The sequence below is a fragment of the Gymnoscopelus microlampas genome, assembly GCF_963454915.1.
Source record: "Gymnoscopelus microlampas genome assembly, chromosome: 7".
NCBI classification, from domain to species: domain Eukaryota; kingdom Metazoa; phylum Chordata; class Actinopteri; order Myctophiformes; family Myctophidae; genus Gymnoscopelus; species Gymnoscopelus microlampas.
Window position 1 is genome coordinate 31889338 of NC_139944.1, and position 23835 is coordinate 31913172.

General features: G+C 41.7%; 1 protein-coding gene across 3 annotated transcripts in view; it reads right to left on the reverse strand.

Annotated features, from left to right (window-relative positions):
- Nucleotides 1-23835, reverse strand: part of rnf123 (ring finger protein 123) — a 197571-nt gene that overhangs the window by 169867 nt on the left and 3869 nt on the right. For all 3 annotated transcript variants that reach the window (XR_014601226.1, XM_084063529.1, XM_084063530.1), the window contains exons 4-21: nucleotides 20363-20442; nucleotides 18426-18523; nucleotides 18185-18239; nucleotides 16789-16874; nucleotides 16507-16593; nucleotides 16222-16289; nucleotides 15615-15740; nucleotides 13966-14080; nucleotides 12559-12663; nucleotides 11566-11691; nucleotides 11198-11290; nucleotides 9976-10051; nucleotides 8997-9112; nucleotides 8396-8495; nucleotides 7503-7564; nucleotides 6757-6828; nucleotides 6234-6354; nucleotides 1743-1844 (exon numbers count right to left, since the gene is read on the reverse strand). Coding sequence is in view for 2 of the 3 variants with exons in the window: in XM_084063529.1 (XP_083919655.1) it covers nucleotides 1743-1844; nucleotides 6234-6354; nucleotides 6757-6828; nucleotides 7503-7564; nucleotides 8396-8495; nucleotides 8997-9112; nucleotides 9976-10051; nucleotides 11198-11290; nucleotides 11566-11691; nucleotides 12559-12663; nucleotides 13966-14080; nucleotides 15615-15740; nucleotides 16222-16289; nucleotides 16507-16593; nucleotides 16789-16874; nucleotides 18185-18239; nucleotides 18426-18523; nucleotides 20363-20442 (1688 nt within the window). In the remaining variant the exon portion in view is untranslated. The remainder of the gene's footprint in view (nucleotides 1-1742; nucleotides 1845-6233; nucleotides 6355-6756; nucleotides 6829-7502; nucleotides 7565-8395; nucleotides 8496-8996; nucleotides 9113-9975; nucleotides 10052-11197; nucleotides 11291-11565; nucleotides 11692-12558; nucleotides 12664-13965; nucleotides 14081-15614; nucleotides 15741-16221; nucleotides 16290-16506; nucleotides 16594-16788; nucleotides 16875-18184; nucleotides 18240-18425; nucleotides 18524-20362; nucleotides 20443-23835) is intronic.

The window sequence follows — 23835 nt, forward strand, 5'->3', positions numbered from 1 at the left end:
TACATTTTCCAAAAACATAGTATAAAAAACAATGGGTTTTGCATGAAGCAGTTCTGCAGCAAGCAGATTGACCAGCATATCTCAGTTTTACTGAGTAGTATATTGCTGTGTTCTCCTTTGTTTCATACTTGATGTCTCAGTAGCAAACTACCTATACATAGAACTTCAACTGTTTAAAAAGAGCACTTCAACAGTGATAGAATTCCATTTGTACATTAGATCTGACACCTCACTGACCCTTAAGTCTGAAGATGCTGTTATGATGAGGAGTGACTTGAGAAGAACTTCTACGACAGCATTGTCCTATTTTCATTACCACTCCTCTGTACGGAAAATAAACTTGCTTCAGATTTACTTAAACATTTAATTAAATGAAAAACTGAAATGGCTCTGTAGCAGGTAATTTATTCCAGCCATGCCTCTGTGTTCTTACTGGCGTATTGCCAGTACAGAAAACAGTCTGTTGGGGATTATCAGTCCACATCATATAGCTGTCTGCCTGCTGCCTACCTGACAATTACAACAAAGGGCCATGCTTCGCTTCCCCATCCTCAACCTGACGCCTCAGACAGCAAGGACACCTCAATTTACTTCAGTGATGCTGTCGAGCGAGAACAACGTGTGGCGGACTTGAGTGTTTCATGATTCTGTTGCTCCCTATGAAAAGAGTGCATACACAATAAAATGTTCTGCGTTCATTTGTCTCTCTCACACTCTCTCATTTGACACTCTCTTGGCAGTGTTGTGTACATTTTGCGGCCAAGCTTATTCAAAACACGCTCTGTAATTACAAAACAATGGCAGTTCTATCACTCCCTGAAGCACTGACTTTTTGGAGACAAACTGTAACAAACTGAAGGGAAGCAAGTGTGTGATGTACACTTCAAAATGATGAAACGCTACAAACTGTACACAATGGTAAATGTGTGTGTGGAGGAATTGATTGGTATAATGACTAAATTGTGGAGAAAAAGGGGGTAAAATAAAGTATGAAGTAAGAGTAAAGTAAGAAAAACAGGTGGGGATGAATACAGACCAAAAAAAAGGAAACTGGATAATCATCATCTTTGGTTCCTGCATAAAAAGAACAATTTCTAATATGTCAATACACAAGTATTAACCAAATGAACCTTAACGTCCATTTTCTTGGGCGTGACATAATAGGCAAACATTCAATGAAAATAGGCAATCTACAAGCTCACTACGCATCACGTTGCAACGTGTTGTGGCACATTTTTGGCAGATATTTGGTGTGAAGGGAAAAAAGGATGGGACAAGTACAGACCACTGGCGAACCCCGGTCAACAAAGTTGAGTGGTTAAGGGTGATCATAATTTGCTTGTAGTGTGGTGTTTGTGAAAACAAAAAGCAATTGCCCCATCTACTGGAGCTTCCAATAGCTACACTGAGAAGCATACAAACTCATACAGGAAATCGGCTGTTACCAGTAGCCTCCAACAATACCAAGAATTACATTTATTTATGAATTCATATATTATTATATTGCAGAGCAATACCAGTTGATATCAAATAGCTGGTACAGCAATCATCAGTGATATTTATCACCAGGGTGCCCAAGTATAAGGTATAATAAGGTATAAGGTTAGATTAACTGTCAACCAGGTCTTCGAATGTTCATGAATGATTGCCGTTTCAAAACGACGAAAAAAACAAACAGCCATTACTATGACGCTGTTGGCCACCCAAGAGTGAACTGAACATTTATTTATGCACAAACCAACCTTTGAGTGTCTTCTTAAGGTGAGAGAGCAGGCCTCCCAGTCTCTGCAGGTCGAAGTAGTCAACCTTCCCATTGTAGAAGAGCTGTGGAGGAACGTAGGCCTCTGGAGGGAGGGAAGAGAAGAAAGGGATTGAAGAGAGGACGGAGAGGATTAACAGAGACAAAGAGAGAGAAATAATTACACAGGATTGAGTGATAGGGTAGATGATAAAAATACAAATAAAAAACAGACAGTAAAATAAGAGACATGTATGGAGGAAAGAGTTAATGAAGTGAAAAGATACATAAGAATACATTGGAAAAAATGAAGAGAAACGCCAAGGGACATAAAGAGAGAAAGAGAGAAGGGGGGGTTGTGAATGGGGATAAGGAGGCAGAGAAGTCTCAGAGAAAATGTGTGAGCTACACATCATAAACAACCTTCATTATAATTCAACAGCAGTAATTGAAGAAAAGAGCATGATTGTCCTTGCAGCTATTTCCTTCATTATGAAACTGGTCCCTTGGGCGATAGGTGAAAGAAGGGTACAGCACTCATAGTGCAGGCATGAGCTGAGCACACACGCATTGATTCACATACACAGAAATATGCACAGTCAGCTGTTGGCTGCTGTTCCAAAAGCTAATATATCTATATATGCCTTACTGTAATGAGTGTCAGAGGGTTACATGCCCTACACCTCTTACAGAGGGCAGGAGATAATGGGGTGATATTGAGTGGCATGCTGAAGGCTAAGCATTGGGTGATCAACTTGTCAAACTAAATTTAACAAGCAAAATAGGCTTTCTCTAGCACAAGCACAGTGTTAATATACCAAAATGAGTGACTCATTTAATGAGAGATTTCATTTCAACACACCCAATTTTAAACCAAAGAAACAAAAGTGTCTAGTAAAATAGTTGCTCTTAGCCATCTCATATATACACACACACACACACACACACACACACACACACACACACACACACACACACACACACACACACACACACACACACACACACACACACACACACACACACACACACACACACACACACACACACACACACACACACACACACACACACACACACACACTTCTTACATACTCAAACTCACACAGAAACACAGGTGTGTGCACACAAACACACCCACACAGTCACAATCTAATTAACTTCTGCTAGATTCACACTGCTCTTGTGTCTGGATTAGTCTCTCTACGGTCTCTAGACCTGATGTCCTTGGGCCTGTTTTTAGCTGACTATATGCACAAATATAATTCCACAAAACGTTGAATGGAATGAAATGGCATGAGGTAGAGAACCAAATACACAGAGTACACCCAACAACCTCTGGAACTATTTGAACAGTGAGGCACAATGTTCAATGTCTGGCCTCTGGTTAAATACATTTTCACACAGAAGAGTCTATTGCTACACCAGTGGAGATGATACATGGAAATTAAGCATAAGGCAGTTTTAGAAACAATGCCAGTAACGTAATAACAGCAATGAATCGCCTTCAGTTGCCAGTTTGGGATGCTTCGTGCATAGTTTACCCGGCAACTTATTGTGGACGAGGGACTGCATAAGTGAGCACTGGCTATCGGCAGAAAGATTACGGTACACTTCAAGCATACACTTGGAAGACATTCAAGAAGATACGGCCCCAAGCGTCTGCAACCAGTAACTGTACAAGAGACTTGTTGCACCGAAACAGGCCCTGTGCGCATACAGTACAGAGAAGTACCACCTGCCAACCACATTGACTGCAAACCAGTGGGGGGTACTCTAAAAGATGGTCGCAGCTCTAGCTCCATTTGAGAAGTTGACAACGGAGGTAAGCTCTTCATCTGCATATTGTGTCATCCCCATTGTCAGTGTCCTTAAACACGTTAGAAAACGAGGCCAATGAGGGAATTAAGAAGATGAAAGGCATCCTCCTTGAGGCTGCGAACAGATGTGTCTGAGATGTGTATTCTGAGCTATTACACTCGATTGCAATGCTACTGGATCCAAGATATAAAGACACTGATTCAGTGCGTGCGTGTGTGTTTTGTAGAGCTGCAATGGGTTCCGGCCAAAAACGTATACTAACTGGTCGGGTAGGAATTTAAATACATTTAATTAAAAATATGTATATTAATTTAATATTTTTTTTATTGTCGTCCCGTGATGGCCCTGCCCCTTTGCCTAACTTTTGGCTAGCCAGCAGGCTTAGAGATTGTCAGAGTGGGACAGGCCGTCAGGCCAACTTGTTACACCTGTGTTGAGGTGATTTTGGGGAGTATATAAGGCCCTCTCATGGCCATCTATCATTGTCTCTTTTTCCTCTCCAGAGGCAGGTCCTGTTGGGGCTCTACCTGCGTTGACTAACCAATGTGTGTGTGTGTGTGTGTGTGTGTGTGTGTGTGTGTGTGTGTGTGTGTGTGTGTGTGTGTGTGTGTGTGTGTGTGTGTGTGTGTGTAAATAAACTATCTCTTCTCTTTCTCTCTTTTCCATCTCTCTCCCCGGATTGCTCTCTCTCTCTCTCTCTTGGCATTGCTCTTTGAATCCTCTCTCTCTCTCGATTTGAGTCGCTAACTTTCTGGCAATACCGGGTTTTTTTCGCGTATGGGTCGGGGCAGGCTCATTATTGTATGGTTTTTCAGCCGCATTGAGAATTGGATGAATCACTTTGCATTAAGGGTAGGCTCATTTTAAATGTACTTCACAAATGCAAAGGATGCATTCAGAGGTAAGGAAGATAGTAGAAGTGCTGAGGAGGACCACATCAGAAGTCAGAGCCTCAGAGCCAGCAAAGAAGACTCCATGGGACTGAAAGACTTGAAAGTATTTTTAATTAAATCCTGGAGGAAAGTACAATAGAACCTGGAAGTCCTGTGTCAACCACCACAAGTGTACTCATTGAATAGCAGAGCTACCTCAGAGACAACTATTTGACCTTCTGACAATACACTGCAGTACTAGAAAGTTTAAAAAAACCTAGACTGCCCTCCCTGGCAATTACATTTTCTGTGCACCTTCAAGTGTAGAGAGCGTGAGGCTCTTCAGCACAGTCTCTATTGTTATCGATGAATGGAGGAGCAGGCTGACGGCTGAGCAGGCTGGAATGCTAATCTTTCTAAAAAAGAATCTGGCCCCCAAGGTTAGAAGAAGTGAACAAACGTACTGCAAGTTACATAGGGACTGTAAAAAAGATGAGCTAGTGGTTTTTGGGAAATGTTTTAAAGGTTAGGCAGCTACTGCTATGTCTTATTATGCTAGGGGTAAACTTGAACCAAACTTATTTTAGTTCACATTGTAATAATATTTGCATAATAATGTTTAGTTTCACAATTCAGTCACAGAGGTTAAATAGACCCATAGATATACAGTATACAAGTAAGACGCGCGAACGCAGCTCGAAAATATTGTATATTTACAGACTTTGTGTGTGTGTGTGTGTTTGTGTTTTGACTGTAGCTGGCTGCACTCTGCCGCACTCTGTTGGCCGCACCCAGGCAGTGCACTGCACACAGACACACACAAGCCGAGCAGACTTTCATAGTAAGCTCCACTTGGGCGGAGGCGCGCCTTCGCAATAATATATTTGTTTCCAAGTGAAGCTAACTTGACAGGTGTAATAGCCTAGTCTGCTTCAGATGGCACGCCGCTGTTGTTTTATCTGTTTTTTGCCTAACTACTTTCTAACTTAATATTAGGGGCTATAGTTTATTCTAACTTGACAGGTGTAATAGCCTAGAGTTTCAGTTGTGGGTGCCTTAAGATGCCATGTCTACCGTACAGTGTTCCACTGTACATATTTATATTGGATATGCTATAATTTATATATTTATTTGTTTCCCATATGAGCATGATGTTTATTATATAGCTAGGTTAAGCAAAGTTCATTCAGACAAATTCTGTTTTAACAGAGGTAGGTATTGCATTGGTATCGGTATTGGCAGATACTCAAGTTTGCAAACAGACAGACTTTGGTCTATATCTATCTATATATTTTTAAAGCATTTTTATGAATAGAAACCGATGTAGCTTACTATGATATCGTGCTCGGGTTGTGTGTGTCTCCGTCTGTGTCGCTGCCTGTGTGCAGCCATGCCACGGAATGACAAACGCCAATTCCGTGCATAGATGACTAGGAACTCCGAAACTCTGTGCACAGGAGAACCATATATCCCCCCCCCCCATTCACTTCAATACGAGGCGAAGGCAGACGTGACTTTCTCTCTACGCTCTCCCCATCACGGTGAAATAACACGGATTACAAGTCCGTAAATACACAACATTTTCGAGCTGCGTTCGCTTCCAGTGTTCGCGCGTCTTACTTGTATTAGTACATGAAAATGATATGCTCACACACTGTGAACTTGCAGATCGGCTATTTTCGGCTAAATGATTTGGTGTTGGGGGGGGGGGGGTGGACTTATAGTATAGAGCCCTGAGGGACCCTGGTCAGCTACACAATGTATATAGGATTGCATTTATGATGATTAGAACACTGCCTTACCTTCACTGTTGATGCTGCTGGGGGTCTTCCTCTTGCCTTCATCCCAGTACATCCTCACAGCAGTGATAAGACGATGGAGAAAACACACCATGTACTCTGGAGGACATAGTGCTGTGGGGTGCTGCTCACGCACGCACGCACGCACGCACGCACGCACGCACGCACGCACGCACGCACGCACGCACGCACGCACGCACGCACGCACGCACGCACGCACGCACGCACACACACACACACACACACACACACACACACACACACACACACACACACACACACACACACACACACACACACACACACACACACACACACACACACACACACACACACACACACACACACACACACACACACACACACACACACGTTTTTTGGTCTTAGTGACATTGGTGCAGGAACATACTGACACCTAGTGTATGACACATGCAGGCACACAAGATCAATGGGTCCACATGTATTGTATAATCTCTTTCTATCTGTCAATCCATCTGTCTGCCTATCTTTCCATAGGAGTTCCTACCCCTCTATTGCTGGCATTCTCTTGGAGAAACTTCCTGAATTTGTTCAAGAAGATGTACCGCGAGGCTTCACCCTGAAAGACAGAGAGTGCGAGAATAAGGGACAAAATGTATTCTTCTGAACACACACATACTGTATATACACCATGCATAAAGAACTTCGACTGAGGTCTGAATTAAAAAGTCTTTATGAGACGCTATTAAATTAGCTATTACTATTGCATGGAAGCCTGGAAGGTAAGCTAAATTAATCAGTTCATCCCAGTCAGTGATCAAGTTTAATGAGACTGGATTTTGTCTACTTATTTGACCTAGCCCTGTCTCCATCCAATCACACAATGCTAATAACACGGTACATATAGTCCTAATTGTGTATTGTGAGTTTGCCACTGTATCTCTGGGATCAGTCGGTTTGGATTTTATGATCACCTGTGGCTTATATGTTTATTATACCTTGCCTTTTTAGTGCTGATTAAAAAGAAATACAAAATGAAGAATGATGTTAATATCATTATGGGTATGATGTGAGGCACTGGAGCAAAGTACCAAATTGGATTACAAACATATTAACAATAGATAACAATAACATATGGTAGCTAGGTCACTGGTTACCAAAGAAATTAGCAGACCAACCATTAAAGCTGAAATGACAATAATTCGGGGAAATTTGGGGAAACCGGAAAATGTTATCTTTGATCAATCAGATGGCTGGGCAGAAACTGGAAGTTGTATGACAAAGTGCACGTACCGTCCCTTTGTCTTTGTTGTTGAGAAGCAACCTTAGGATCTGCACCTGAAGCTCCTCCACCACTACAGGAGAGGAGAGGAGAAGTTTCCTGTTACACTAAACATATGTATACTTATATCCAGCCTTACCTGTCTGTACATGGCTGATTGCTAATTTAACACATGGCTAATGGATGTGACTGTTGCCCATCTATTAACCTATTAAGACCTGGAACTGTGTCATTTTTAGATTTGAGCTAAAAAGCATTATTTTACACTTTGGGCTATTTAAAAATAGCAGATATACAAGCTCATAGCGCGGCACCGAGTGCCGCGCTATGAGCTTGTAGATCTGCTATTTTTGAAAAATCGTGAAAATGTGTGCAAATCTTCTGAATATATATATTTTTAAAGCGAACATTTTTAACTCAAATCTTTGCTTCTGGGGGTTCCTGGAACAAAATATTTTGATGGGGGTCCACGGCCAAATACATATAATTTTGGGGGTCCTTGACATGAAAAAGATTGAACACCACTTATATAGGTTTTTCAGAAAACTGTTGGGATTTAGGAGACATGAAGAATCGGCTTCAGGTCTCAATGGGTTAACACATGGCTAATGGATGTGACTGTTGCCCATCTATTAATGTATTTATTGAATTCTTTATTGACATCTCTCCTGAGCAGCCTTGCCAGTTTAGATAACAGTAAATAAGGATAAGGATAAGGACAGGTCGATGAAGTTGTACTGCAGCCAAGAGCCAACAATGGAAGACCAGATTAGCTTCCAGGTGTGAATATGCATAAATACTGTGAATTAGGGCATTGCTGAGGAGGGCAGAATCATCCACTCCATCAAGTCTAACTTAAAAACTATAAAATAAACGTAACACAAAGCTGATAAACACTCCAAACCTTCAATCCTCTTCTTCAATCTCTGACAGCCTCTCTCATACGCCCGTCGTCTTAAACGCTCGTCTGCACTCTCATCTTTAGGCTCTCGTTCATCTTTCCCCTGTGTGGAGAGCAGAACGGGGCAGAGGAGCAAATGTTAACCACATTTACGTGGCATCCTTATTTGGGGGACATTTGTAAAGATGTGTCAGAATGTGTCCAAAAAAAGGGGGGCAATAAATAAATTCAGCATTTTTCAAAAATAGCAGATCTACAAGCAATGAAGTATATAGGGCTTTACTACATGGACCCTTTCGTCCCTATTCTGGCCATGTAATAATAGGCAAGCATTCAGTGAAAATAACTACAAGTTCACTTGTATTCAGCAAAGAGATTTAGTGAAGAGGGAAAAAAGCAGGGGGCCAAGTACAGAGCCCTGGCGGACCCCAATCAACAAAGTATACTGTATAGGACTTAAGTGGTGTTGATCAATGTTTAATAGGCCATGCTCAGTCACTCTACTCACAAGGTCAAAGGTCACTCAAACATGTAACCAGAAAAGCAGTCAAACAGGAAGCTAGCAGTTAGTCAGCAACACAGTCAGCGAGTCAGTCAGTCTCACCTCCTTGTCGAAGCGTGTCGGCCACCAGGTTGTTGGTATGAGCTCTTCCAGACCAGCCTCTTTCACTCTCAGAGGAGTCTTGATGTAAAAGAACACTACAGAACGCAGCACGTCAAATGTAACTTTATGTTAAAGATTTCAAAACCACTGTTCTTTCTTGAATAAGGTTAAAAATACACTTTCAATTCTACAGCAGAAATGGAATACAAGAACGATCGTCTCCAAACCTACTCTGCCCGGGTCAAATCCAGCGACCTCGGAACAGTCGGGCCCATGTATTTCTGGCCACTCGGCCCAGTCAAATCCGGCAACCTCGGAACAGTCGGACCCACGTATTTCTGGCCACCAAAACCTACTCGGCTCAGTCAAATCCGGCAACCTCGGAACGGTCGGAGTCGGACCCACGTATTTCTGGCCACCAAAACCTACTCGTCCCAAACCTTTGACGTCTTGGGGAAACCGAGACTAGGGGAGGGGGCGATGATTTACTATTCTGTACCTTTCGTTACGTAACTCGAAACGGTGATGAGTCGGCTGAAGAAGACTTCACAACGTTTGGCAGGGCGCCACTCGCTCGCCTAATGGCTCACTCGTCGGTGCCTCTCGTGGCTCAAGTCTGCTTCAGACGGCACGCCGCTGGCGTTTCATCTGATTTTTGCCTAACTACTTTCTAACTTAATATTAGGGGCTATAGTTTAGTCTCACCAAGCGGACCGAGTATTCCGCCTCGCTGGGGCTGAGCATTCTGCGAAAAAAATGGGGGCAATTAGATTGGGGCAGCTGTTCCGGTTACCCAGAAATGTAATTGGGGAAAAAAACCTGTAACTGCTCAAAGTTTAGTACTCGGTTTTCTCTACAAATCTTGCCCTTTATTGAGACATGTCCTTTATTGAGACATTTATTGATTTAGTACTGCACTAGCATTTAGTCCATGTCCATTAAGTTCAAGTGACATTTTGGGACTCAACTACACAAGGATATAGGACGTTGCTGAGCAAGTACTTCCTGGACTTCTCATGGCGCAGGATGGCTGTGGTAAGACGCAGATAGTGGATCTGTAAGAAAAAAAGTAATTGACGAATCAGTCTTCATGTTGGTTCTAATTACATATTTTGATGTATGATGAAAAGTTACATTAGGATCTGAAATATTTCACTTCAACCAATTTTAGGCATTTAATATTCTATCTCTCTGAACTGAAATCCCTTCTCTGCTTTAGAGTTTGTCAATTCTGGACACATTCATAGTTGACATGCAGAACATTTTATTTATTCTACAGAATAAAAGAGTGTCTTGAGGCTGTAGCTTTTCTTATCCTCTGTGATGAGACCTGAATTTCCCCATCAAATAAAGAGGATCAAAATAAAAAAGGATCAAATAAAGGCCAATCTATCTAACTAAAAGGAGTGAGTGGTTTACTCGCCTTAGATTTTTCCCTAAATTAAGAAAGATGGGAGATGTATTTGTAAAGCGTCAAGAAGAAGTCACTGACATGATTCATTCCTATCCAAACTGGGTTACCCATCAGCCCAGAAAGCAGGGTCTTCATCTCTAAACAATTACCAAGGAAGGTCACCAGAACAGTAGCTTAGAAATTCATTCAGTCAGACCAGCTGACTTTGTATGGCGCAGTGACAAAAAATAACACTGCTCTGCTACTGTTGAGAATTTCCTCTACGCTGTCTAGTGGCAGCCTCGGATAGACAGTTCACTCATCATTGTCAATGGCAGACAGGTGTCTGCCATCACCACTTGACTCATTGACCAATGACAGTCCGGGTGTGTCCCTACAAAAACCCTCATTCAGTCCTGTATATTTACTGAGAACACATGCAGCATTCACTACTCCAGCCCATGCATTCATGACTAATGTAAGCCTTTGTTCTGTGTTGACTTGAATGTATTGTGCTTTGTTTTCTATATGTTGATTACTTTTCATATTTGACTTAATTTGCAATAATATAATTGTTTCATATGTTCTATTTATTGTCTAAATGCCAGTTAATTTGTTCCACTTGTTTGCTTTGTCAGAAACCATGGTGAATGGAAAATAAATTGGTAAACCTGTGAAATCTACTCTTGGTGACACAAACTCTTTTACTGGAGAACATAAGGTGGTCAGCTCTATAGCCAGAACACAAGAGTAATATTTAATAGCTACTAAATCAGACTGGTTCCCTGAGTTTAGTGAACAGTCCTACCTGAAAGCCCAGGTCTGGGATGATGGGAGAGAAGCGGTAGGCCCTCAGCAAGGACATCATCAGTTGCTTCAGGCACTCGTTGACCTCATAGTCCTACCAGGAGCCCACAAACAGAGTCAAGGACAACAAAACTCTTAGGCAGTTACTACTCCCTAGTCCCTTCATCCTGCAACTAGTGTACTCCCCTTACTCTAACTGCTGCAGGATATTCTAAGTCAGTGGTTCTCAAACAGTGTGCCGAGGCACTGGTGTGACTTGGGATTTAGTCACAAACGCACATTATTGCAAATAAACATGTTAAAATATATTTTTGAGTGTACATGTTCATTCATCGGTATGCGAGTGTGCTGGATTGTGTGTGCGCGTACCTCCATCAGCAACCAGAAGAGGTCCAGCAACTGTTGTATTAGTGGGTGTTCATCCACTGCCCCTCCACCCTCCAGTATGGCCAACAGGAAGTTCATCAACACATCCTCCACGAGGTACACTTTACACTATGGGGACACGTTGGAACAATGTTAATACTTCACACAACGGACACAACGGTGTTAATGATCTCTAACCCTAAACTGAGATTTATTAACATTTGATAAAGTGTGCAGTGTTAATTCAATATGGTCCAACCAAGTGTCAAAGGTCATAATCTGCCACTACATTTTATTTCAGAGAGTTTCTTTACAAAAGCAACTAATTAAACTATGATAACAAGTAAAACAAAAAATCCCTTAACTTTTCTTTTTTTCTATGTTCTCCCTCTTTGGTCATTGCCATTTCCACCAGCAATCTGTCGGCCAACCCTGTTGCTGCCAACCCCCACTGTTGGCCTGTAGGAGTAATCTGCCACATGCTGCCTCTGATACACAATGAGTCACCAGACACTACTTTTTCACCGGCTTCGAATGCCATCAATGCATTGAATGGGAGATTATCACGTTTTATCAGACCATTGAATGGGCGAGTAGGTGACATACTGACCTACCCGTGATTTATCAGACCATTCATTGGGCGTAATCAAGAGCTACTGACCTACTTGGGAGGCAGAGCAGTACCCACAACATGATTTACGATTCTGTGCCTATCGGTACATAACTCGAACGGCGCTGAGTAGGCTCAAGCGAACGTGGCTCCAGTTCGCTTGAGACTGCGCGCCTCCATCATGGTCCGAAACTGAACTTTTTAAGTCGTCTCCGTCAGTAGGTCCTGATAACCCCCAGATGAATGGTCTGATATCAGACCATTTATCAGACCTAATAAATGGTCTGATAATGGGTTAAACACAAAGATTATGCAGTTGATCAGGCAACATCCATACAGTCATAAATGCGCACACACAATACAATGGCACTGCATGCTATTCCCACCATAAGAGGAGCAAAGTGGTTAAAGATGTGAGCCAGGGTGATGAGGATGGTGGGTTCTCCATGAAGTCTCCAGGAGGCACAGTCAGTCTCAACCAGTCTCTCCTCCTACAGCAGAGAAACAATGATTCAGCAAAGTCATGACCAAGTGAGATAAACGGAGAGCTACCAGAAAGAAATTCCACCCATAAACTCCTACATTTTATCCTACATGGAATGAACAAATCCCCGCTGTCGGGTAGAAACCTTGTCTGTCCAAAATGGTTACTTTTCAGGAAATGTAAACGAGAACTTGTGTTCCAGTGGATCAAATAATTTAGTCAGAAGCTCTTGTTAATACTATTTCATTGGTTAAATATTAATAAACGACAGACTTGACCACTTTCAAAATTCATCCAAAAAAAGTGAAAATAGCAGATTTACAAGCTCACAACACCTCACGATGCGACGTGTTGCTTGTAGATCAGCTATTGACTCTACTTCGCATGACAATCTTGTACGATGGAGTAGGGCATTATTTTAGGAAAAAACATAAAAAGTTAAAATAGGTAGACACAAGGTTTCTGCCCAAAAGCGCCGCAATATAGAAATGGGAACCACTTAAACTCTCTATACTTGGTAAACTTGACCCCAGTTAGCTCTGTACTTGATCCGCTATTCTTTCCCTCTACACCAGGAGTGATGCAACTTTGATGATGGAGGGCCACTATGTTTCCACACTTCACTCCAGAGGGCCACATTGCATATACTGTCGGGCAGACACCTTATATCGCCGTATTTTTTGCTTTTTTCGTAAATGAATGCCGTACTTCACCATTCTATGTCTCACACAAGTAGCAAAAATAGCCGATCTACAAGCTCAAATCAGATCTGCTATTTTTGCTATTTTGGAATTGTAATCCAGATTTCTTTGTTTTTGCTATTTTTGAATTGGAATCCTGAAAAGTTAACTTTTTATTTAATTTCAGATGCATTTAGTTATACTTATGCTAACTTTTTGAATAAATACAAATACATTGGATATAAAGTTTTATTTTAATACTAGACATTAAGCTACAAATTTAGACTGAAGTAATTAAAGCGGGTCATGTTTGCATGTTTGGAATTGTAACAGCTGAAATCAATAATATAAGTACGTATTCCAACATTAACCTGCGGACCACATAAAGTGAAGGTGGGGGCCGCATGTGGCCGCTAGTTCCCCATGTATGCTCTACACCATATCTCTTCAATGGAAATCATTTCAGCGAATGTTTCCCCCCAAGAATAGAGATGCTATGGTTCAAGTGGTTAAAAAAATAAAAACAAAGTAGCACTTTTGTAAAGGACAGGATTTCATCCAATGGGTGAGGGATAGATCCAGACTACACATGCCTGTGGAAAAGCTGACACATGAAGCAAATTTTCTACCTGTGTGTCTATGGTGGTGGAGATGACGTTCTTGATGTAACTCAGTAGCTTGTGTGCTTTCACCAGGTCTGCGGTGGGTGGGTTCTGAAGGGGCAGGTAGCCTTCCACAGGATACGTGAATCACACGTAGGTTAAGGACAAACACTCAATTAAATAAAATTGTCAAATGTCCTGGGTCGTAAAAAAAGAAGAAAAAGAAGAATCTAAATCTAATGGAACTATTGCCGGGGCGGGACAGTGTCGTATGAAGAAGTATACAGGTGCTGTGGTGTCCCGGTGGATCTCTGACGATGTAATGTTGACGACGTCATATTCATAATGTCAGTCTTACCCAAATATGGTGCAACTGAGATGATGACGATCTGCTGTGGAGCTTCTTCAGGTCATTTGAACATGCACACCTGTTGACTTTCTTATGTTGTTATAAGGGGGAAGCAACATTGACAACGTTTTACTCAGGAGAGAAAGTTATGATACACATACTCTACAAACTCTCCAAAAGGTTTTTAAAAAAACGAAATAAGACACTTTATGAAAAAGCTTCCCCATTTCACTTTACACATTGTGTCATGATCTCTGACACTATAGCGCAATAGTGAATGTAGGACAGGTCAAGATAAATGTCTGACAATCTACAGATCTAGACTTTTTTTCTTTGTTATGTTTTTAACTGGTTTGTATTGTGTATTCATATTGTAAACACCCAGTCAATGGTATCCCATCTAGGTCACTTTAAGGGTAATGAGTCACACCTGATAATATGGGGCCTGGGGTGGCACACAGTAGGAGTGACACTAATGGGGAACAACATAAGAAAGTCAACAGGTGTGCATGACCTGAAGAAGATCCACAGCGGATAGAAATGTTGTAAACTTTTTGCTAAATAAATAAGTATTTTTACCATAGCTTCAGTCTGTGGGCTCTACGTTCTTTATGTTCAAGCCTTTTACCTAGCACCCATGGTTGATGTGGGTATAATTTGGTTTCCTTTGAAAATGTCAAGAGACTAGGGGTGTGCCGATACACTAATTTCACGAAACGATATATGCTACGATATTGGGCTCACAACTTCGATACGATACGCACTTTTTTATTATGAAAATATATGGGGGAGAAAAAAAGCTAATGCAAACAAATAATTCTGTTTTTGCATTATTCAGACATGCACATTTGTAGTTACAATAGCCGTTTTGAATCCAAATAGGGCAATAGTGTGACACCTGACCCGAAAAAAAAAACATGTTGTCACCCTTTTCACCTCAGGGCTGTTTGCATGCCTGATTATTATTATTGTAAAAAAAAAAAAAGAAAAAAAGATTTTCAAAACGATCTTTTTTCCCCCCAAAACGATACATATCGTCACGAAAACGTATCGCGATATATTGCGGGACGATATATCGGCACACCCCTACAAGAGACACATAATATCAATGTAAAAACACATCCCATAATATCAATCTAAAGACACATCCCATAATATCAATGTAAAAACACATCCCATGTCTCCTTGACCTACTGGCAGCCATTTGGCACTGACAGTGGTTTGTGAGATTAGGTGCAGACGCACGGAGACTTCATAAAAACTCAACCAGTCATTCACTCACACAATACAAATACATTGTGTGATTTCTGCTGAGTTGAAAGGATATCTGAGAGGTCTGCTGCCAAAGTTGAAAGCTACTGACTCTTTGAAGGAGAGGCTGATGGCAGGGAAGTAGGCGATGCCTGGACCCATCTTAATGTTTGTGAAGGCTGTGCCCAGAGACTGGCCATTCCTGGGGCAACACAAAACGCATCCAGACTATGTTATAGTACCTGACTTCAAGCACAAATTGACTACTACCGGTATATAGAAAACTAAACACACAACGAGACCAAAATATATTTTGAGTAGCAACAATGCGTTCTAAACATGTCGAACAATACATTTATGATGTATTATGTTCCAATACCAAACAAATACCACACACAGAGACACATTTCTTTACCATGTATAACAGCAATGTAACTGACATATCAATAGTAAGATAACAGAATTACTGTTATGTGATGTTAACTGAGTTAAAGGAACATTTAGCCTTTTTTCAACATCTCCATAATTGGATCCTCACTAATGCCCTGCTCTGAAATGCAGAGCGAGCAGACGGGAATGTTACCCTCTTATAATGAGCATTAGTGAGGACCAATTATAAGCGGGTGAAAATGGATGAAGTGTTCCTTTAGGCAATGTAATAAAATGGAGAGACTCTGACTTACAAGCAGAAAGTAATGGTTCCCTCATCCAGGTCTATCAGACAGCTCACAATGTCTCCTGCAGCCCATGACTAAAAGAAGATGTTTTATAAAGCACACATGTTTCCATGTTGAATAGTGTCCAAAACAATGTTTGGCAAGTGGCAACATCAGCATATATAATTCTTAAAGAATATTGAACAATAACAAATAAATAATACCTTCACCACTTTATTGTAATGATGTAGATAATGAATGACTTCATTATAGAGATCTACCTATCTTTTATTTTATCAACTAATTCCTCACCTTGCCATAGTTAGTGGTGGTTACATTCCACTTGCGCACTCTGTTCCCATCGTATGCGTATGAGTCTGGAGTGTCCCCTACACCCTCCTATGATGAAAGAACACAAAGACAGATGTATCCATGATCACTTAAGTGCTACTTTATGTGTCTGTGTGTGTGTGTGTGTGTGTGTGTGTGTGTGTGTGTGTGTGTGTGTGTGTGTGTGTGTGTGTGTGTGTGTGTGTGTGTGTGTGTGTGTGTGTGTGTGTGTGTGTGTGTGTGTGTGTGTGTGTGTGTGTGTACCTCCTGGTTGAAGCGACAGTTGAGTGTACACCATCCTATCTGCATCAGGCCCTGGGATGAGATCAGTACCTCGTAGGCCCATTTCCCTGGAGACCAAACACAGGACAGATATTACATCCTAGGCATGACATGTTAAATAGCTTATTTCATGAAATGACTAAGAAACCAGATTAAGGAAGCAATTTATTGTGCTAAACATAGGCTATTGGATAGTATAATTTTGTAAACCTGTTTTGTTAGGGGGTGCAGCAGACACAACTGAGTGACCACTGTTGGCATGCTGGTGTGTAGGTTGATGTGTTGTATAATCTCCTATCTCACATAACTTTTTTTTAAAAGGCAACCGTGTATACATATGTATTTCCTTTAATGTGAAAACACATGGCGTTCGCATGAAACATTCAAGTTAGAGCTCAACTGCTTAAGTTTCTCATTCAGACTGTAAAAATCACACCCAGTGTGAAGTGGGCGGTGTGTGGTCATCACAACATGACTCACTTTAAAAAAGGATAAATGACCTTTTTTAAAGTCCATACTGCTATTCATAGGGCTGCACATGTGTCATGTGTTTCGCTAGCCAATCACAGTCCTGAATTTGCAAAGTCAGCCAATCACATTACAGTTAGTGGTGATGACACTAGCTGTAGTGATTGGCTGACTTTGCAAAAGTATCGATTTGCATTAACAATGGAAGGGTTAGGGGTATACAATGCGTTGTAGACTATTGGCCAATCACGGTGCAGGATTGGTCAGTGTCCAAAACTCACTTATAGGGGGCGGCTACACCGCCCCAAAAATAACTGAATTATGTGGATCTTGCGATCCACATGAGAACAGCGTGGCTACAATGTGGATCTCAGACTTTCATGAGGCCAGCCTGTGATATCAGTCATCTATGACGTCAGTCTTCTTTGGTGTATCTGGGCAAGCTCCTTGCAATTCTCCCCACACGCCTTCAAACTAAAGGTGACTGGGCCTTTTCTGTTACTAGAGGTTCGGGCCTCACACCTACGTTGCACCGCCGATCCGACCAATGAGAACCATAATTGAACCAGAAGGTGGCAATAGTCAGACACATTATTCCGCCTTGTTGCAGTAGTCCACGGTATCAGATATTTCACTACAAAATGGACCATTATTTACTAAATGAACCTTCCTAGCGAATGAAAACATAAGCTCATTGGTACGAATGTAATCAATCAAGTGAGAAGTAGGATAATTTCCCCCTAGACTAAGTGTTAATTGTTTGACTGCTGACAACAGCAAATGATTGTTGTCAGCACTCAAACAATTAATTGTCTAGATCATGCAGCCCATCGCAGTACATTTTATGTGATAATCTGGGATTGTTCAATCTATATCCAAAAAAGGAGGATTAAACTAACTGAGTACTTACCTTTGTATACACATGTAGTAGCTCTGATGGAGCTGAAGTTGCTATGACCGATCACCTACAAGTACAGAGAGAGAGAGAGAAAAGCAAGTCACTCATATTGTAATTAAATCCAACTTTCTAAAAAGCCATCTACAAACTTAAACAACATCTTCTGTGGTTTTGTGGAACGGCTGACATCATGCACACACAAACAAATGTGGGAATAAACCATTAATGGAATAAAAACATATACAAATCTCACCCCTAGTAGGTCGTCATCGACAAAAAGTAGTCCTTCAAAGCCGCTGGTGTGATCTAGTACAACTGTCTGAGGACCCAGACGACCTTCTATAAGCTGATCTGTAGAGACAGAGAGACATCAAACATCATCAAGCCTCCGTAGTTTGTTTGTTTAGTTTGTTTTCTTTTTTTTTATCCACATTCAGTCAAATATTTATGAATGAATATTATTAACTTGCTACAGCAGGACCAGTAGCTCCTCTGTAAAAGACGGAAGTAGGGTTCCGTTGGGGGACAACCAGGACAGCTGCCTGGGCTGCGAGCCTAGTGGGGCCCGAGGGAGCTCATAAAGAGCAATCTTTCTTTTTTTACGGCATGGCTCCGAGCCATCTAGAAGTAGAGGGTCTGCGTGTCCATCTGTGGCTAATCTTGCATACAATGGGGATGATCAGCGCCAATCTTCTTGTGCACGCTGCCAGAAGGGCATGGAATGATTTTTTTCACATTGTGAATTTGTCATCTCAGATACACTGTCCATCCATATTTGGGCAAGACTGACATCATATGTCAATATGATGTCATCAACATAACGGCAGTGATCCACAGGAAAGCCACGCTTGCCACCATTATTAGACTTCACATTTTGTCCAAGGCCCTGGGGATATAATACAGCAGCCCTCAACAGAAGGACAGCAAACATTGAAAGAGGAAATTAGAGCTGAAGTGAGACATGCTGTGGGAGTTTGAAACTAACACGCTTTTGAAATTATACAATATGTACCCCATTTAATGTAACCAATTTAAGGGAACATCATATGCAGAGCACTATTGTTGTGCTATTTTTTGAACCAGTCAAAAGTGACATAAGCCAGTCATGAATGTATAATCTATAATCGCAGGGCAATACATTTTAGAATGAAAATACTATGGGAAACTGGGTCCGATTACACCCCATAGTCCATATAAAAAAGCGACCGCTCTATTTAAGGAAGTAGTGTGAAAGAGTACGATGTGGCGTGCAATGTGGTGATAACCCAGACAGAAAATATATTTACTTGATATGTTTGCGTACTTTATACAGATGTTAATTAGGGTATTCTAAATGGGAACCCTGGGCTTCATTCCTCTCCCACATGCCAGGACAAGTGATTCTTATTGTATTTGTAGTCTCCATTGTTTTTACCCCCGCTAGCAGCAGGGCTCTCAGGATGGTAATGGCAGTCCATCTGGCCGTCTGTGCATCATATCTCAACAATACAGGCTGGACTGCCATGGAATTTGCTGTGCACCGTCGTGATTGCCACAGGATGACTCTTAGTGATTTTTGTGACCCAGTGGACTGTCCTCTAGTCTAGCGCCACCACCAAAATCTGCACTTGCATACAAGTGATCTCAAAATGTAATGGGCAGATTGCTTCTGGTGAGACAGTGAAAGATGTCTGTGTGCTTTGGAAAGGATGATTTAATGAATAACGTAAAATCTTGGCTCATTTTAAGCATGTGGTTAATTACAACATGACACCCAGTTAGTCTCTCAAGGGAACCCTGAAGGACAGTAAGGAAAAAATAATTGCTCAAATAGCTACAATTATGATCAGCCTGAAAATTTGCCCCTGGCGTCGTAAGTGTGTGTGTGTGTGTGTGTGTGTGTGTGTGTGTGTGTGTGTGTGTGTGTGTGTGTGTGTGTGTGTGTGTGTGTGTGTATGAGGAAAATGTGAAAAGGGCAAACTGTGAGGCCATAATATCTATGTTGCGTGTGTTCTTGAGACATTCTGTGCATGTGTCTGTGAGGAGGCATCAACCTATACGTACTGTAGGTCTATGTGGAAGGTATCACAAGTACAGTATGTGTGTGTGCGTGCGTGTAGAAGGTATCACAAGTACAGTATGTGTGTGTGCGTGCGTGCGTCTATGTATACAATTGCGTGTGCGTGTGTGCCTGCATGCGTGCGTACGTACCTCTGCTGTCCTCGGTGGGTTCTCCCTCAGACAAAAGTTGTTCAATATGAGCCCCAAGATCCTGGAACCCCAGAGGTTTCCTTAAGAAGAGAGGGGTTAACAAAAGTGAGTAAGAGGAACCACAAATAATGTTCTTTAATGACTGGCTGAAGTCACCAGAGCTCATTTCAGTTGATTTTGCAGAGGCTTTTAAGAATTTATGGAGCTAGAAGAACACATTAAACAGTCATACAAAAATGTTTAGAACATTTTCAACTGTGATGCCAATGTTGCAATGTTTCATGAATCTGTTTACAGATGTGTCATATCACACATCTGGGATACACACTAAACTGCTGTAGGATAGGCACCTTGTCCACATCAAATGAAATAAGCTGTGTGGTCCCATCTTGAACTTCCTTATTGATTCCGTCCAAATTACAATAAATGTAGGTGTCGGTAGAACTATTGGTTCTGTCTAATATTTACCCAATTCAATTAAAAAGTAAAAAAAGAGATATTAAATGAGGAATGAATTGGGTTACTCTGGATGGGGCAACTCCATTGAACTGGCTAAAGCAGCTTGGCTATGATGACTTTACATGTTAGCTATGTTGGTAAGAGACTCGGCCTGACCTCCAAAGTCTGTGTTTGGGGGAGACACCCTGACCTGGACTAGTGTTACAGTGGCCTAAAGCCAGTGACTTAAGCCCACTAGTTTCAGGTTACCTCCAGCAGCTCTATACATAGACACACACACACCACCATAAATGTTGCTCAAGAAGACCTCAAAAGCACATATCAACTCAAAAGCACAAGTCCATAATCCAATAACCCTAGCCAGTCTCATGACTGAAATGTTCACCTGGATATATGCCTGCTGTTGGGTTTCAGAGTCAGACGTAACAATAATAATATTATAAATACATTTTATTAATAAACGCACTTTACATTATCGCAAACCTCAAAGTGCTACAGGGCTTAAAAACATTGGCATAAAAACAGCAAAGGTAACCAAACAACTACATGGGAGCCTACTAAAACATTTTTTATTTTTTTTTAAAGGCGCAAGAATAACGAACTCGTTGTTAAAAAGGTCCATGTTTAAAAGCATCAGTGGACTGTGGTGCTCTCAGGCGTTCGTGGAGGGCATTCCAAAGACGTGAGACAGTAGAACCCATGGTGCAGAGCTTGGTCATGGGGGCAAGGAGAAGGTTAGTATTGGAAGGAGGGAGGCTTCGAGTGGAGGGTTGTGGGGCATAGAGTTCTTTGAGGTAGGGGGGGGCATTGCCGTTGGATGCACTGATGTGTCAGAAGGGAGATCTTGTATTCAGTCCTGATCCTGAAGGAGATGGGGAGCCAGTGAAGTGAACGGAGGATGGGTGCAATATGGTCGTATTTTCTCCAGAGGGGAAGGTTGTGACCGGAGAAGGAGATGCTGGTAACAGGGCATGATTGGATCTGGTGGGGGGTGGCAATTAGGATGGCTTTGGTTTTGGAACAGTTTAGTTGAAGGAAGTTGAGTTTCATCCACGCCTTTATCTCCTCCAGGCAGGTGGTTAGTGTGGATGATGGAGATGGTGCCGGCAGGTCTGCATGTACAGTAAATAACCACGGTAGACAACACAAAGCATACGATATGGCATGGCTAACAATCGACATCACCAGCATCTCAGTAGCCTTCGGTCAGTGTTCGGCCTGAGACTGGGAGGTAGGGGTTCAAGCCCCGACGAGTCATACCAAAGACTATAAAAATAGTATCCCCTGCCTGGCACTCAGCATCAAGGGTTGGATTGGGGATAAGTCCCTGCGACATTCAAGCCTCATGTCCAGGGGGTGTACTTGTACATCATGCTGCCTCACACTATGGAAACAGGAGATAGGCTTGTGATCTAATATGTGCCACATGGCTCAGGAACCAACCATCAGGAACCCAAGGCTAGTTACTTAACATCAACAGACAACTAAAATTCCATCTGTTGTGGCACAAATTAATATTAAATTCCACAGGTGACAGTGAAGTGCTAAACTCAGATGAGTTAGGCTATAAGTCTTGACTTCATCCACAAAAATCTTTATAAAAATGTGAATAACGACCACTGCAACCATCATCCAAATGAAATATGAGTGGAGAATTTAAAAACCTGTGCTTTACTGTCCACAGCACACCAAACAACACTTTTCCTACTGGCCTCGGGTCATCAGGATATCCATTACTCCCTTCCTGACAACAGAGGCAAGGTTTTTCAAACTATATACAGTAGCAAACAGCTGTATCTCAGCACATACACATACATACGCCATTGAAACCACACAACAGACAAAAGTAGCCCAATGTTCACAATGAATGGGCTAACTTGGGAGGACATAATATACTGTATGATGAATGTCTGGGCAAATACTTCAACCTACATTTATAGCCTACTGTAGATTTTTACAGTAGCAAATGAAATGTATACATTTCCCCCGATGCGCTCCAGATGGATGTTTTGGGGGTTTGCCCATTATTACACAACATTAAGAAGGACTGTCATTTCATATTCTACCATTATGTGGAGTACAAAACAATTTAAGTTAGTAAAGCCCCACACTCAGCACTGCTGTCTGATGATGGCTTTGATAGCAGCTTCCACGCTGCTATCAAAGCCTGTCTTCAGCTATCTTTGTTGTATTAAGAGACAATAGGAAACCAGATAGGGACGCAGACCAGGGCAACACACGAGAGATGATGGTGGAATTGGATCCTGATCCAAAGGCAAAATAACGCACATCCTCCGTTTATGGTCCTGAGCCAAGCTGAAAAAACAGAATCATGAAAACAAGAGGGGGGGCTCGCAACTCACTCTTAAATGTGCAGCAATACAACATTTTGACCTTGCAGTATTTTTAAGGTAAGTGTAAGTGAATAATAATTGGAGCATTTAAAAGTGAGTTGCGAGCCCCCCCACTTCTTTTTCGGAATTGGATCCTGAGCCAGCATGGCAGTAGTTCACAAACACCTGGGATGATGGCCCAAACTACCTCCAAAACTGATGCCCACAATATACATCCACTAACTCAAAGATGTGGAGGGAGTTCTGCTGGAAGAATTTAGTTAGATTCTTCATAACACCTCATTAAATCAAGGCAACTAAACCAGATCAACCATGCTGGAGACAGTGTGGCCACATGGAGGCGGGCCACGCTCATATATTCTGGATGTGTCCCTAAATTAAAAAATATTGGCAGGATATTCACTCCACCATAGAGTCTATTCTATGTTTTGTGATACCTCAGACCTGTTCCTTGTTGTTATTGGGGAATATTCCTGAAGAATTTTGAACATATGACAAATAAAATACTTAATCAAGATCTTTCTAGCAGCAAGCAAGAAAGCGATCACACGTCGCTGGTACCAACAGGAGCCTCCAACCAAAGACAATTGGCTGGATATTATAGGGGAAATCTACACTATGGAAAAACTAACTTTCATACTCAGACTACAAGAGGACAAG